Source organism: Lactuca saligna, chromosome 4 (genome assembly GCF_052625555.1).
Source record: "Lactuca saligna cultivar CGN05327 chromosome 4, ASM5262555v1, whole genome shotgun sequence".
NCBI lineage: Eukaryota > Viridiplantae > Streptophyta > Magnoliopsida > Asterales > Asteraceae > Lactuca > Lactuca saligna.
The window spans coordinates 23457517-23474803 of NC_136420.1; the positions used below are offsets into that span (position 1 = coordinate 23457517).

Consider the following 17287-nt stretch of genomic DNA (forward strand, 5'->3'; position numbering starts at 1 on the left):
TCTTAAGAAAACCTTGACATTCAATTTTTTTTCAATCAAACAATGGTATCAACCCAAATAAAATACCATATAATCAAACTATATCAATATACAAGGTTGAAACAAAAACATAAAAATTATTGTGCAAACCGTAGATGCGGTATGCGATCTACGGTTTACAAACTACTAATGCACAATTTGTGCATTATCAGTTTGTACATCGGAGGTGGCATATGACACTCACGGTTTCCTTTTTTTCATTTTTTGCAAAAAAAATATACTCACAACTATTAGATTTCATAGTAAACGATATATACCAAAATAATAATAATAATAATAATGAATATGAGAAAATACCTAGTTCAGAGCCATAATTGAGAGCGTTATCTATCTTCAAATACTTAAAAATGATCTAAATAAAAATTTCAACTTTATATAATATGGATTAATGGGCCTATATACCGTAGATGACCGAAATAGTAGCCCATTGTCCATAAACCGTAGTTCATTTAATTCGTCTATGACGAAACTATAGGTTTTAAGAGGAAACCGTAGGTTTCGTTAATTATCCAATATTTTTGTTGGTTTTTTTTTCTATTAAGTGAGAAATAATTAGGTAATTTGACTAGTTTTGTGATTTTCTGATAAAAGGCAGGGTCTTTTTTCTCATTAACTTTGGGTTCAAAAACATCCAAATTATATAATCAAACCACATACTCCGTTTGATGAAATTCATCCAACGACCATAGGGTCTTGACTTTTTTAACCATGTGTAATTGTTTGCAACTGTTTGTTAACTGATTTTAATCGTAGTCGTTAATTTTTCAATCAAACGATCAAAAACTCTTGGTTATTAAATACCATGAACTTTTCGATCACCATGCTACCATGGTTGTGGTGATGATCATCTCTTAATTACATGTCCATTTCCAATAGAACTTATGGTTTACTCTGTTGTTAAGCCTGTAAAATATTAAGCTGCATATCGATCACACAAAACCAAGTTTGATTTTGTTTCTTCATGGAATTAGATGTGTCTCAGGTCACATCAATTACATATGAAGCATATTGAGATCAATCAGAGTGTTATTCAAAATCAATTACACAAGCAACAAGCTTTATCATTATGCTAAAAAGTTGCATACATCAATTGATATAACTGAACTCCTTCATCATTTTGATTCGGTAGGGAAGGGATTGAAGCCATTATCCAGCATTGTTTTCAGTGGTCCAAACATCGGTTCAGGGAGATTCTTCAGATCATGCCAAACCCAACCTTCACACTTATCAGGCTCGAGGTTTTGAGGAGTTTTCTCAAGGTCTGAAAGATTTGAACGCATGAACACAGCAACAAGATGCACTTTATCAGAAAGAACGAAACTGTTTGCTGTTAAGAACTCTATGTTCTTGATCTCTAGTCCTGTTTCCTCCTTCACCTCTCTTGCTGCACATTCCTCAAAGCTTTCACCTGTGATTCCATTTTAACCAAATCACTATATGTTTATCAATTGTTCCCCTGCTTTACAGATTGTTCATATACATAACAGTATGCAATTGATTTATCGGCGTTGAATCCAGCGATTTTCTCCGATTATCGTTACGATTTGAAGGGGGGAAAGTTATCAGAAGTTCAGAAAAGGTTATATGGAATATATCCTTATAATGATTCAAAATTAAAGGTTGATTTCCATTTCATCTTCGAAACAAAGGTCAAATGAGAATATAGCGAAACAGGGGATAATATTGATGAGCATTAGGGTAAAACGTGATAAGGGGTTAAAGGAGGAGAACTGACCGAACTCAAGGTGGCCGCCGGGGAGGGCATAGGTGTATGCACCAATAGAAGAGGAGCGGCGGCGGCCGAAAAGTATCTGATCATTCTTCAATATAAACACAGCAACGCCGATTTCCGGCGCCGGCGACATCGTTCCGTTCTCCAAAGGTCCAACTATTTTGACTAATAAAGGGAATTTTATGAATATCAAATGGCACACTCATTTTGAATATCTTGATCACGACGAAATTAATACTTTAAAATGTACTATTTTCATGTTGTTATCAATTACCAATATTTGTAATATTGATTTAATTATAAAAACTATAAATTTTATTTCTATTTTAAAACCTTGAATTATAAAACTTTTATAACTTTTTAAATAAAAAATTCATTGATTTGGTTTAAAATAGGCTAATGGAGAGTTAGATGTTATTATTGCTTTTGTTAGATAGTGGATGCTAAAACGACTAATTCATGTAAATAGTAAATAGTGCGTTAGTACAATCTGCCTTTCTAAAATTTATAATGCGTTGTATTTTTTTTTTTTTTTTTTTTTTTTTTTTTTTTTTTTTTTTTTGTAAACATTTTGATGGAACAATGACATTACATAAAAAAAAACATGTTAATATGTGTCGTATCAATCATAATTCAAATATGATTGCTATATTGAATTTTTTTGTCAACTATCATCGATTTAACACTTGGATATTATATTGTCAAACCAATCAAAATTGTGTACTCATCTTGTTATAATCGTCTATTAAGACAATGTTATTAAATCTTATTCAAAAAATTGTTAGTAAGTAAATAACACATACAAAATAGTTATAGATGTGCTTTTAGGTGACCTACATATTACATTAAGAACAATGCTATTAACAAATGCATAAATGTTATATATATATATATATATATATATATATATATATATATATATATATATATATATATATATATATATATATATATATATATATTATAAAGAATGAAAGTTAGCAATAGTAAAATCGCTCCTTTTTTTGTCTATTTCTGTTTAGGTTTATTTTTTAGATTTTTTTTTTCGTCTGGGTGTGAAACGGTATTTATTTTAGACGTTCCTGCCTTTGTATCAAACAGTATTTATTTTACATTTTACTGCCTTTTACTTTTCCACATGTTCTGTTATGCTTCTTTTATTTTCCACGTGTTCCATTCTTATTTTCTCTTTCTCTTTCATTCTTCATCGCCTTTTTCTTCCTCAAGGTTTTAGTATAGTCTATCCACAAAAATTCACCACCTCATCTCGATGCCTCCTAAACCCTCTGTGAGTGTTTGCTCTTCTATATGTTCAAGAAATCGCTACTTCTCACGATGTTGTGCTCCCCAATTTCTGAGAATCATCCTCTCCACCTCTCCTGTAACCAGGGCCGGTTCATTGTTTTTTACTACCCGGAGCGAGATAAAAAATTTTATGCCTTTATATATAAAAAATTTAGAAAATAAAAAATATAGTAAATTTTATAATCAAACAATCAATACAATACAAACGAAACCTACAAAAATCATCTAAACCGTTGTCTTCGTGCATTTTTTGAAGCAAAAATATCTCTTATTTTACAATAATCAATATTTTGTAGAAAATCACTTTCAATACTTAAAAGTGATAATCCATTCAATCTTTCTTGAGACATAGTACTTCGGAGATACGATTTCAAAAGCTTTAATTTTGAAAAACTTCTTTCCGCGGAAGCAACCGTAACCGGCACTGTCAATAAGATTCTATATGCAACCAAAACATTAGGGAACATATCCATTCTTCTTGCATACTCCACTATTTGAATAGATGTCCAAGGACCTTCACATTTGTATGCTTCATTAGGTAACATTTTCTGCAAAATTTGTAACTCAATAAATAAACCAATTCCATCAATATCACATTCTTCACCACTTGTCAAGTTGGACTCAAGATTTAAACAACATTTTTTTAATTTATCATAATCTAAAGAAACTAATTTGGAACCATCAAATAAAAAACCAAATATAGATTCAAAATATTGCATTTGTTCAAATCTACTTTTCAATTGAACAAGAGCCATATCTACTATAACAATACAATAATCTCTTTTAAATGCTTCTTGAGAATATTGGTGTTCTCTTTCGGTATTTGGAATTTCATCAAATTGTTTTTTTCTTTTATAATCACGTTTTTTTTAAAATTCGGGTTTAACTTTAACAGTATTTGCTATTTCTTTAGCTTCACTAATAGCAAAGTCAAACCCACTTTCCCTATATCCTTCAAAATAATTAATTAACCCTTCTAAATTTTTTACAGCAACATCAATAAGCATTTCTTTGGATTGTAACTTTTTACTAACCAAATTAATTTTGTACAAAACTTCATACCATATAACTAAACTTAAAATAAACTCAAAACTAGAAAATTCACCATTTACTAATGAATCAGCATCTCTACACACTTGTCCATTATCACTTTCTATAGATAATTTTTTTAAAGCTTTTCTTATTTGGGAAAATTGTGTTTTTATTGCTTTAACACGTTCAATATGGCTTTTCCAACGAGTAGATGATAATGATTTAAGTGTTAGATCATCTATAAATTGAAGTAAAACACTCCATCTTTTTGTTGAATTAGAAAAAACATTATAAATCGTTTGGCATGTACCAAAAAAAGTTTTTGCCTTTTGACAAGAATTTGCCATATCACATAAAACCAAATTTAAAGTATGACATCCACAAGGCATATAAAAAGCTCTACTATTTATATCAAGCAATCGTTTTTGAACACCTTGGTGTTTTCCTTTCATATTTGTCCCATTATCATACCCTTGACCACAAATATAATTAATATCCAAATCAAGAGATTTTAGAGCATCTTGTAAAACATTAAAAAGACCTAGATCGGATGTATCTTCTACATTTAAAAATTCTAAAAAAAACTCTTCTACTTTTAGTGGAACGTTTTCCAAATCTACACATCTTATAATCAAAGTCATTTGTTCTTGGTGACTAGCATCCAGAGTGCAATCAAGAATTACAGAAAAATATTTTGCATTTTTTATTTTTTTAATAATTGCACTTTTTACCTCGGATGCCAACATATCAATTAATTCATTTTGAATTTTATGACTAAGATAATGATTATGTGTTTCTTTGTCTTTAATCATTCGAAAATTTTCTTTCATTACCGGATCCCATTCAACAATTAATTCAATTACACTTAAAAAATTACCATTTGAGTTTTCATAAATTTTTTCATTTGTACCACGAAAAGCTAAGTTATTTTTTGCTAAACATTTGACAACAGAAATAATTCTAACCATAACTTCTTTCCAATGTTCGGTATCTTTTTTAATCATTACTTGTAGCTCTTTATCAATTGTTTCATTTTTATTTAACCTAATACGTGTTTCAGTCCAAGTTCTTAAACAAACCATATGATCAGAACTATTTTCATGTTGTTTTAATGTTTCACTAAGATGCTTCCAATCTTTAATTCCTTCGGTTGCCAAATTACTTTTAGTTCGAACGGTTTTAAAAAGTTTACAACAAAAACAAAAAACTTTATCAAGTTCGTTTGAATACACTAACCATTTTCTATCAAAACAATCACCATTTTTTAATTTACGTGTATAAAAATCAAAAGAAAAATGTCTACCAAGTGCGTCTTTTGGAAAAATTATGTTTGTATCAATTTCTCTATTTGACCCTTTTTCTATTAGTAAATCTTTCATTTCTGAATCTAAATCATCCCATACTTTAGGATAAAAAATATTAGAATCACTTGGTTTGTCTTTCTCAACAAAGTCATTTTTATCAAAATCATTAGAAAGATCAACCGAATCATTGGAAGTACTTGGTGGAATATTAAAATTATCATTTTTTTCAAAATCACTAACATTTTGATTTCTAACCAAAAATTTATTCAAAGACCCTCTTAATTCATTAGCCTCTTGTTGTTCTTTTCTTTTTTCGTTTTCTATTTTGTGCACCCGATGGTTGTTTTCAGGGAATCATATTTAAAACAAAACAAATCTACTTATAAACACTAAACAAGGAATGAAGGAAAGATACAACCTGAACAATAACACACAGCAGCAAAATTTGAGCAACCTTCACAGCTTCACAGTTGTCAAATATCAGAATAAAGAAGCCTCCTGAATCCTGATTCTTGATTCACATCACAAAAACAAGAAACAAAAACACAAAAAGTTTACAAAAACGAAATTACATATATTAAAATGAAACAGAAAATGGTAAAATTGAATTAGAAGAATAGTAAATAACTCACCTAAATCAGGAAAAAAAATCAAAATCACAGTTCTTTTTCGTTTTACAGCTTTCACTTTTCATATATGCCTTCTGAAATAATGAAATACATAATCAGAAATAATGAAATACATAATAATAAATAATGAAATACATAATCAGAAGACAAGTAGAGAAGTAAAGAACTCACCAAAATTAAAAAAAAAAAAAAAAAAAACCGAAATCAGACCATGCTTTTTTGATTTTCAGCTTTCAGATATGCCTTCAAGCCTCCTCTATTCACATCACAAAATCAAGTAATCAACCATTGACCTAATCACCCAATCATTTAATCAAATAGAGTGAAGATATGAATATGATGAATTGATGATTCATGTCAGAAATTTTAGAAAGAAATAAGAAACAAACAAACGAAAAAAAAGAACTCACCGATTTTACAAATCTGTTTTCCTCTTGCTTTAGACAGAAATTCTGTTTTCCTCTTGCTTTAGACAGAAAAAAAAAATCCAACCCAAATCGTTGCTACACCTATGAATCGTTGATACAACTCCGAATGAAGGAAAAAAATTCAATTTAATCGAATGGTAGAGACTGAAAGAGTCTCGATCTCCACGATTAAGAGTCTCGAGAGATAGAATACAAAATCGGGAATAAGATAGAGACTGAAAGAGAGATAGAATAAGAAACGGAGAAAGGTGAATAGAAATCGGACCATAGACAGCGATTAAGAGTCTCGATCTCCACGATTTTCAAGGGTTCCCGTTATAAAATTGACGATTGAAGTTCTCGACAGCATCTTGGCGCTCACGAAGTAATCTCCCGCTTGGCCGCTTCCGCTTCAGCTCTCGTATAGACGCCTCAAGAGAGTCACGCCTCTTTTCTTCTTGGACTGCTGTTGGTGCTGGACTTAAGTTCTAGGCCAAAGTTCCGATATATATATATATATATATATATATATATATATATATATATATATATATATATATATATATATATATATATATATAGTATAACTTGTTGGACAAATTTTATGCCCCTAATTTTTTGATGCCCTGGGACTAAGCCCACCTAGCCCATGTATTGGGCCGAGACTGCCCGTAACCACCGTTGTCGTGTTCATCTACCTCTGGCTAAATCAAGCTTCCCTCTTTTTTTACCAAGTCCCTTCTCGATGTTGATTTTGTGCCCTAAAGCCCATTCTTGAGGTCCACGTTTAGCCTGCGCTTCTTCCTTTGTCCTTCGTCAAATTACCCCTAAAATTATCATCGCCGAAGTTGAGACTTCACTGTCGCAATTAATTGACTTTTGGCTTCAGGCTGACACCTATTTTCCATCGACTTTCAGCGGTTCGACGTCTACACCACAGACGCTTTGCGATTGTAGGTAAGCAAACTTTCATTTCGGATTTGAACGAAGCTATTGTTCGATTTCGGTATAATTTGGATTTTTCCATCGTTTTTCCATCGACTTTCAGTTGTTCGACGTCTACACCACAGGCGATTTGTGATTTGCAGGTAAGCAGACTTTCATTTCGCATTTGAACAAAGCTATTGTTCAATTTCGGTATAATTTGGATTTTGTTTTTTCATTCTTTATTGTGAAATTTGAAAGTGAGTTTGATGATGCACACCAAGTGCTCGAAGAAATTTTACAACCAAATGTTAATGTTTCTTACATCTGTTGTGCTCTGTGGATGCACGGATTTCCAAGCACTATGATGTTGTCGATCTTTTACTGTGTCCCTGGTGATTATGTGGAATTGAGATAAAGCATTGGTTGATTTCAGGTAATTTTATATCATTTTTTTGACTTAATCTTTACACTTTTATTCACTCCATTTATTGATAATTATCTGCTTTTGTATTATTGATAGGGCTGATTGGAGATGTGTTGTTGACAACCTTTTAACCAAAAAGAGGTGCTGCAAAGGCTTCAACAATTAAACTATATACTCAATCATTAACTAATGATGATTCTCTCCAAAAGAATCCTTTTGAATAAGGGTAAAACGGTAATTAGTTAGTTATGTTTATAAACACTTCAAATTTTATTTCTTTTTAACTACAATGTATAAACCACTAACACTGATGTGTTCATGATTTTTAAGGTTTATTATTATTATTATTATTATTATTATTATTATTATTATTATTATTGTTGTTGTTGTTGTTGATGTTGTTGTTGTTGTTGATGCTCCTGTTACAAGTCGACAGCAGTGTTTTGTAAATCAAATCACAAACTTATATGGTATTCTAAAATCAAGAAAAAGACCAACTTGAGTTGTTTCTTATTGATAGTGTTTTTGTTTTATGACAGACCTGATTCATTCTCCCCTTGGGCAATTACCACTAACCATGGAGACCGTATGCAAACATTCTCAAGATACAGGAACAAGAAAGCAAAGAGGAATTTTGGCAGAAAAATCAGGGTATTATATATTACGTTATCACATATTTTAGATTCCTAATACACATTTCTTGACGGGTTACCAAGATTATTTTTAGAAAAACTTTGCTTCTTTAACATTAGATTCATCAGCCCAGTGATAATAGGCAGCAACACGTCGTAAAAAACTCATTGAAAAAACAACAGATTTCGACTGCAACCCTGATGAAGTTTATGCTCTCGATACCAACGAAAATTTGTCAAATACAAAAACCACATGCCTATCACCCACAAATGAAGCCTAACAGAACCTATTGATCTCGACATTAAAGAGGTAAATGGTTTTACTTTTCAGAACAATTGTTTTTCTATTTAAATTTTCTATACAAATAATCTTGCATTAAGACAATTTTGTTACTTTGGTTGATACTTTTGATTACTTTTAATTTATTTTCAATGCGTAATTGGTAATGGAACTTAATGTATAATGAACATTATGTTGGTTACTCATATTTTCTAATAAATCTTTTATCGTAGTTTTTCATTTAGGAAATTGGTTATTTTTCTATTATTTTTATTTTTATCTTACTTTTTTTTTGTAACATCCCGTTAAGGCATTGTAGTGACATATAATTTACTAATATAAAAAAGAGCATTTACCATGTATATGATAAGTAATATTGAATTTTTTTTTTTTTTTTTTTTTTTTTTTTTTTTTTTTTTTTGTGTGTGTGATCTAACATTTAAAATGAACAAAGTACTACACTTATTATATTTTACATGACAAAAGGGTAAAACAGTCTTTTGCGAAAGCGATTTGTATGGTTAGTCTTTTATTTCATTGTTATAATGATTTTTTTTTACAATTAAATCAATTTAGTTACTTGATTATTTTTTGTAGTGATGAAGACAATATTATACTTTTTTAGGTGAAAACGCTGGGGAGATCACAATTTCATTATCAGTCAAAGAAAGTCAAAGTCGTGGTCCCCTTTTTACACTTAAAGAAAGATTCAAATAGGTATTGTTTGATTATTTTTTTCCAAATGGAGTTGATGGGTGAAAGAGTTATTTCTTTTTTGACATTATTTATAATTCTTTGCCTGTTTTGAAGCTTCTTTAACCCTCCACATTTATGAGTAATTATATGTCTAAATGATGTCTTCTACACTAATTCAAGTACATCAAATGTTTTATGTAACTAGGATGGGAGTTGATAATGGTAGGAAGTGAAATAGGGTTAAATTGATCATTTCAGGATCACCGAGTGTATTATTGCCTTTTGCAACTTAGGATTACACTTTTAGTTCTTATACAATTCCTTTTGCAATCTACTTACATTTCGATACTAATATGAGCAATGTATTTTATATGTTTTTTTTTCTTTTGTTCTAATAATATATATATATTTATTTCACAGGATAAATGGCAAAATATTTTGAAAATCGAAATCAAACACCAAATTCAGCATACCAACAACAACCAAAATCAAAAATATTTTATATATTTTATATTTTGAAAATATTATATGAGCAATGTATTTTATATGTTTTTTTCTTTTTGTTCTAATAATATATATGAGCAATGTATTTTACATGTTTTTTTGTTCCAATAATGTATTTTACATTTCGAGTGTATTTTGATCAACATACCAACAACAACCAAAATCGATCTCAACTTCTTCAAAGGATTCGACTATCGACTCAACTCAGTCCATCTTCCCCATATCTATTATAAACCAAACCAAGAACACAGATGTTGACTTTTCCTAATTTTGACTTTTTGAAATCAAATACCAAATTCATGATTCTATTGACCGATTTTAGATTAAAAACATGATGAATAAACTGTTTTTCTCATGTTCTTCACAAAAAGTCCACAGATCTTGATTAATTTCATCAAAATCAATGTACCAATTTCTGATTTCTAAGATATGACTCGAATAAAATCCATTTCATCATATAAGAATCATATGAAATCGATTCCTAAATTATGATTAACAATCAACAACACACGATTGTTAAGAACGATGGATAAAATCGGATCTCACAAAACAAACGATGATCAAACGATCAACTGAAAAAAAATTCAGATGTTTGGATCATAATGTACAACCATGGAAAGCACATGCATATCAATTGGCTTTTCTTTAATTAAATGATATCAAATCCATATATAAGAGAATGGACTTGAGATGATCCGATTACAAACTCTTTAGATTGTAAATTGGGCTTGAACTTTGAATAAAAGATGAACAATAACTGGATTTAACTTTTGGGCTTCAAAATGGTTAATTGAATAATAATTGGAATACGAAATTGATTGGGCTCAACGAATTTGGACATGAGTAGTATTCGAATTTAGATTTTGTTTTTGGTTGGATTTGATCTTAAAAAAATTATTGGATCAACAATGGGGTTGAAACGGAATAGATCCAAAAATCAAATCGATAAAAAAAAAAACGTAAAGCACGAATCAAAATCATGGACGTTTTGGAATCCATTTGAGAATTTGAGATACCTTTTTGACGAATCGAGATCCATTTGCAACGAACGAATCAATTTTAGAAGATCTTGGTTCTTTTGTCGGAATGAGAAAATCTCCGATTTGAACATTGTACCAATCACGATGCATGTTGTACAACTTGTTCTTCATGTTCTTCGTGTTCTTCAACTATCCAAGAACATCTTCAAAAGAACCACCAACACTATTGAGTTTTGCCTTTAAATCCAATGCAACACTTGGAGATTGTTGCTTTGGAACCCAAATTTGCTTCACGGATTTAGACTTCACAACATTTGGCGATTTTTGTGAGTAAACCTGCTTGTTTTTATGATTGATCTTCTTTTCTTTTTCTTTCTCATCTTTTTGCATCTTGAAGTCTTGATTTCATGAACAAACCCACTTTCCACAACTTGAACTTTGTGAGTTTGAATCAAATCTTTTGGAGTTTGATATTTGTGAATTTCTTGGATCATCGGCTTCCGATAAGGAATCATACCTTCAAACGAATCATAAGAACAAAAAATATCATCGGTTTGAACTCCAATTGAGCAAAAAACTTTTTCATTAAAAGAATCAACTTGAACTCCTTTTTCTCAAACATTAATAACATCACATTGAACTCCATTGTCAAGAACTTCAACAAACTTAAGAGCACGAAGATCATTTGGGTCTTCAATAAGAGAAACATATTTCTTATTGAACAAATATTTTTCTTCTCCATTCTTATCACTACTACGAGTTGATATGGACCATGTAATATCATCCAACCATTTGATCTCACAAAGTGGTTGAAATATTAAGCTTCCATGATCATCCTTCAATCCTCTATAAGAAACCATAGTTTCCCAATATATCAACTTGTTTAACACCAACCCATAATATTGATCTTTATTGACAATGTATTTGATATCTTCAATGATCACAATCCAAGAATTGTAAGGCAAATTTACCATGATCACAACAACTTGAAGTTTTCTAGAGAGAGAAAGTGATTTCGAATGGGTTTTCTAGAGAGAGAAAGTGATACAAACAAGTATTCTAGAGGGAGAGAATTGAATTATTGATCAAATCAAGGAAAAATTCGATTTCTAGAACACAAAACACTCTCTAAACACGAAGATCAATAAGAACATGAAGAATCACCAAATCAAGATAGCCATCAAGGATCAATTCTTGATCCAATCAAGAACACCCGCTCTAATACTAATTGTAGTGGTGTTGATTATGATGGCATGTGCGAAATATGAAAGATCTGGTGAATCATCATCTAAAATCAAGAACACAAGGAGTAAATAAATCTTTTTAAGCTCATATTAGATCTAGAAAGAATATACAAATGGGTTTGTACAAAGTTTCTCTCTCTAGTCTAACACTTCAAATGGTTCCTTACATAAAATGAGTGCCACTCACTTCCTTATAAAGGAAAGCCAACTCATCACACATACAAGTGGATAAAGCCTCATCAAAGCGTGACTTTGCACCCTAACAGCAAGCAGTCTACTAATAGGAAGCAGGATATAGGTTAGTTATCTTATTTTATCTTCTATTATTTGAATGCCCTTAATCAGTATAGTTCTTTTTTTTTTCTTTTTTTTTTGTAAAAAGTATTTTAATATATTGATTATAAATGAATGGAAAGTTTATGCTAATCACAGAATGAGCAAAAGAGATGTCAACAATGGCGTCCATTAACAAAATCAATATTGGCAAGGAGACATGTAACCTGTTTTCTCTCTCGAGTACAAATGGTGTTGTTTTTGTTTTGTGGGAGATTCTAGCACAACATCTATTTTTGGTAACCTGCAATGGATATACTATTTATTTTTGGTTAGAAAATCATTTAAGTTTTTTGTTTTTTGCAACCTGTTTTCTCTCTTAAGTACAAATGGTGATGTTTTTCTTTGGTGTGTGATTTGGTCATTCAAGGAAATGAAATCAAAGAAGAATATAAGATTGCATTTTCATTGTTTTTTAAAATCTATTGAAATATGATATTCTATTTCTTTTACTAACATGATTTATTGTTACATTTCCACTCATTTGATTGATGGCGAATTACATAGAATAGCAACATAATTTAATGTGGATACCAATTCATGCAATGTACTTCATTATTTGTCTCAAAAAGCGAACATGTTCCGCCCCGCGCAACGCGCGAGAAACCCCCTCTAGTTAATAATAATGATATTAAGTAGAATGCTAGTATAAATGTTATTAATAGCAATTATATTTAGTACAATGCTATTATCGATGCTATTAATAACAATGATATTAAGTAAAATGTTATTATCAATCCTATTAATAACAAGGACATTAGTACAATGTGATTAACAACCTCTCTATTAATTGACAATTGATGTGCAGAACAATGCTACTAAGTACAACATTATTAACAAAAGGACTAGTAACATCACTATGAAGTCAAGAACACACAAATAATAGTTATACACTTGCGTTTAAGTCAACTTCATATTGCATTACATGAAATGCTATCAATATCATGTTATAGAAAGTATTGTTGGGTTATGAGCAAAACAAAAATCCTATGGTGCACATCCTAAAGCTTTGGATCTAGGTTTTTCTAATTGTACGTAAAATAATCATTCAATTCTTGTAAACCCTAGTTCTAGCATACAAAAATCGAAATCAACATAAACAAACAAATAAGAATGTTACCTTTCAATTGTAGCTTGAAGATCCTTGCCTTTGAGAGCCTAGAATCACAAATATAATATCTCTAATCGATCACAAACACCAAAATAAATTGGAGAATGTTGGAGAGAGAGGATGAGTGATATTTTCGGCTCTAGAGATCCTTAGGGTTCAATGTAGCTGAAAATTGGATGCCAATGGGGTTAACATATATATATATATATATATATATATATATATATATATATATATATATATATATATATATATATATATATATGATGAATTAGGGTTTCGGTCAAATACCTAATCTGGTTGCTTAAGCCCTAAGCAGTCCATATGAACCTTCCAGAACTCCTAGCCTTGGACAAAATCCTAATGTGCTTCCATAAGATTTTGTCCACCTCTTATCCAAGAGGTCCTCAACCCATTTCTGCAATTATCTTATAATTACAATATCAGTCCCCTTAATTCAATTAACCTCTTTTGACCACAAATTAATTCTTAATTAATTATTGAACAATGTTAATTATATAATATGATTTCTCTTTTAATATATTATTCAAATAATATATTAATAAATCACATTTATCCTCTTTCTCCATTATTCATCCAGTCAAGTTGCTTTGGTGAAGGTAACCCAAAAGGACAATGCTACTATCGGGTCAAGTACATACCAATTATAGTTATGGGCTTAAACACCTAATCCAACAGTCTCCCACTTGTATAAGTCTAATAACTATAAATGCAAGTACAACTTAAAAATCCTATTAGTAATCGTAGCTATCAAAAGCCGCTGTCGAACTCTGACATGTCCTTTAGATAAGGGATCGTATAGTCCTCCGTTCTCAAGATATCATGTGGACAATTACATGGAACATAGTCATACTTATTGTCCAGCAGTTTGTTTTTCGATCTTTGATCTGTCTGACATAGAACTTAATTTAACACATCAATTCAGTCCTGACTGGGCCCGACACATAAGTCAAACCAAATCATCGAGGGGCCTAAGATATCGCTTTTAACCTCGTAGGATAAAAGGAACACATAAACTTCGACTTATATGATTGTATTATTTACTCATCAAATCATACATAATAATGTATTTTATAACATCAAGTTACTGATGCGTTTACGCATTATCAATGCACAACCAACTCGTAAACAACAACTCATATATCTAGGTTTAAAGACTATATGATATTATCATCTCACAATCACTCGTGATTAAATTCCATGAAGTGAGTCATGTGAGCGTGGGTTTAATCCAATCCTCAAATATTATTTTAGGAGCACTCATGAACGTTGCAACAAACCTTTTCTATGTCTAAATGCTTTAGACAGTCTACAAGCCAATTCATGACAGTCTTCTTTCATACTTACTTCTAACGTATGCTCGACTGTGGATAGTTTAAATGATCTTATTATTTAGGATGTCAAAACATGAAAAGTGAAACAATAGTAAATAATTAACACAAGATAGTAACTTTACTCATAAATAATACTCCTTTATTTAATCATTAAATGTTAATTACAATTTATCTATTACAAGTTTCTAAAAGCTATCTAAACACTAAAACTAATATCGTCCTTCAGCCCAATGCTCCTAGCGTGCTGTAAGTGCTTAACCCTACTCAGTCCCTTCGTAAGGGGATCTGTTGGGTTCTCCTATGACGATACCCTCTTTATTACGAGGAGCCCCTCTTCTACCCGATGTCTTATTAAATGATATTTTCTATCGATATGCCTAGATCTGCCATGATCCCTCGGTTCCTTAGTCAAGGCAACCACACCTTCGTTATCACAGAAAATCTCCATAGGCTATGGTAGGTGCAACTCCAAGGTCTCCGATGAAGTTCTTTAGCCATATCGCCTCCCAGTTAATAATTAGTCCACAACATAAAGCTGAAATCCTAGTCCAATTATCCAACACTTAGGTAAAAGTCCATTTTACCCTTTTGTTACTCGGTTCAAAATCTAAGGCCCAATCCAAAAGCCTAAAATGGTCCAACTTCCTAAATAAGCCCAAAGCCCAAAATGGGCTCAAGCACAAGAAGGCCGAAATTCAAAACACTGGTGGCCCATTAAGTTCAAAAAGCCTAAAACAACATCTCACATCGTACCAGACCTTGGTTGCATCGTGACAACCCATATGATCCGTATCAACGACTCGTTCCTTACTCATTCAACTCAGTAACTTGGTTTCTTTGTGCTCATGTCGTAAGACCTCATGTCTCACATCGTGAGGACACCCTAAAGCTAAAACGAATATCAAATGTGCTTAATCCATTCAGCCATCAAACCCAACTTAACAGTGGCTTAAAGGGACTTCTAAGGTCAATAAAATTGATTACTTGATAGATATACATCCCCATGCATCTCCTTAACCTTAATTTGATCAAATAACAAGAAATGATCCCAAATTCGTACATTTGTAACATCCCCCTCTGGCACATATCACAGTATTTTCCGCTTTGGGCTTATGGCATGAAAACTTCCCAATGGGTCACCCATCCCTGGATTGCTCTCGTACGGGCATGCTTAACTGCAGAGTTCTTATGGGATCTGTTGCCCTCACGACTTTAAAACACATTGTGACAGATAAGGTATACATACCCCTTATAAGGAATGCTTAGTTCTCCTTCCCAACCGGTATGGGATCAGGTGCAACCTACCTTCACCCCCCATTACATGGTTTGATGACCCTGTCGAACACATAGACCCATGCCCTAGCTCTAATACCATTTGTAACATCCCCCTATGGCACGTATCACAATATTGTCCGCTTTGGCCTCCAACACGAATACTTCCCAGGGGATCATCCATCCTTAGATTGCTTTCGCCCGGGCACACTTAACTACAAAGTTCTTATGGGATCTGCTATCCTCATGGATTTAAAACGCATTGTGACAAGGAAGGTATCCACACCCCTTATAAGGAATGCTTAGTTCTCCTTCCCAATCAATGTGGGATCAGGTGCAACCCACGTTCACCTTCATAAATCACCACCAAACTTCAGATCCAAAAGATGAGATGCTTTAGGGACCCTTGGAGATCATAAAGTTGCCAACTCTATGGATCTCTTCCATGCAAACTTCAACATCCATGAAGGAAAACGGACAAGAATCTAGATATAGCCATTTAAAATCATAAAGGTTAAATCATGGACACATACAAAGCTCCATAATATACACAAGATGATGATGATGATGAAGCTTCCGTGCTAGACCAACACTCTTAAAACATCTTATTCTCCTTCTTCTAGCCACCAAATCACCAACATGGATCGAAAATCACCAAAATAGATTAGGGTTAGGATTTTCCGAGTTAGAGGGTGGTGGGGGCTGAGAATTGAACCCTAAAACCGATTTAAGGGGGATTAAATACGAAGGGAACCCTAAAATATCATGGGCTTGGGTTGTAGCGCTCAACACATCGTAAGCACAATATAAATACAACTTCTTCATTTAATTACCCCTCACGTCGTTACCCTTCTATGGTTCACGTCGTGAGCCTTGGAAGGTAAAATTTTCATTGTTAATTCAACCATAAACACCATTTAACGTTTCTAATCATTCATAGGTGTAGTAAGGTAAAAACAGTTATCAAAATTTAATCCTAAAATTATAAAGTTGCAGAAACATGGGTGGATGCAGTGTAGTCACACCGGGCCCCTCCCTTTTGTATAGGAAGTACTTGAAACCATAAACACTAAACCGTAAG

General features: G+C 31.9%; 3 protein-coding genes and 1 long non-coding RNA gene across 12 annotated transcripts; 1 reads left to right on the forward strand and 3 right to left on the reverse strand.

Moving 5' to 3' along the window:
* Positions 1-964: 964 nt before the first annotated feature.
* Positions 965-1981, reverse strand: LOC145041386 (nudix hydrolase 1-like). Its single transcript, XM_078989417.1, has 2 exons — positions 1775-1981; positions 965-1447 (listed from the first exon to the last, which is right to left on the reverse strand). Exons 1-2 carry the CDS (start codon positions 1902-1904, stop codon positions 1152-1154), a joined length of 426 nt encoding a protein of 141 aa, XP_078845543.1. The 5' UTR covers positions 1905-1981; the 3' UTR covers positions 965-1151.
* A 1316-nt stretch (positions 1982-3297) lies between these two features.
* LOC145039370 (uncharacterized) lies at positions 3298-3831 on the reverse strand. Its single transcript, XM_078987433.1, has one exon. It carries the CDS (start codon positions 3829-3831, stop codon positions 3298-3300), a length of 534 nt encoding a protein of 177 aa, XP_078843559.1.
* A 114-nt stretch (positions 3832-3945) lies between these two features.
* On the reverse strand, positions 3946-4749 carry LOC145039371 (uncharacterized). The gene has a single exon (XM_078987434.1). It carries the CDS (start codon positions 4747-4749, stop codon positions 3946-3948), a length of 804 nt encoding a protein of 267 aa, XP_078843560.1.
* A 2437-nt stretch (positions 4750-7186) lies between these two features.
* On the forward strand, positions 7187-10042 carry LOC145041387 (uncharacterized). Of its 9 annotated transcripts, none has more exons than XR_013680152.1 (7): positions 7189-7405; positions 7497-7808; positions 7896-8033; positions 8339-8450; positions 8552-8741; positions 9337-9428; positions 9828-10042. It is a non-coding gene; the product is annotated as an uncharacterized LOC145041387 (long non-coding RNA). The 9 variants fall into 9 exon arrangements; XR_013680153.1 differs by lacking the exon at positions 9828-10042 and having other exon boundaries at positions 7191-7405; positions 7497-7536; positions 7634-7808; positions 9337-9725; XR_013680157.1 differs by lacking the exon at positions 9828-10042 and having other exon boundaries at positions 7191-7401; positions 7497-7536; positions 7634-7808; positions 9337-9725.
* Positions 10043-17287: the final 7245 nt, after the last annotated feature.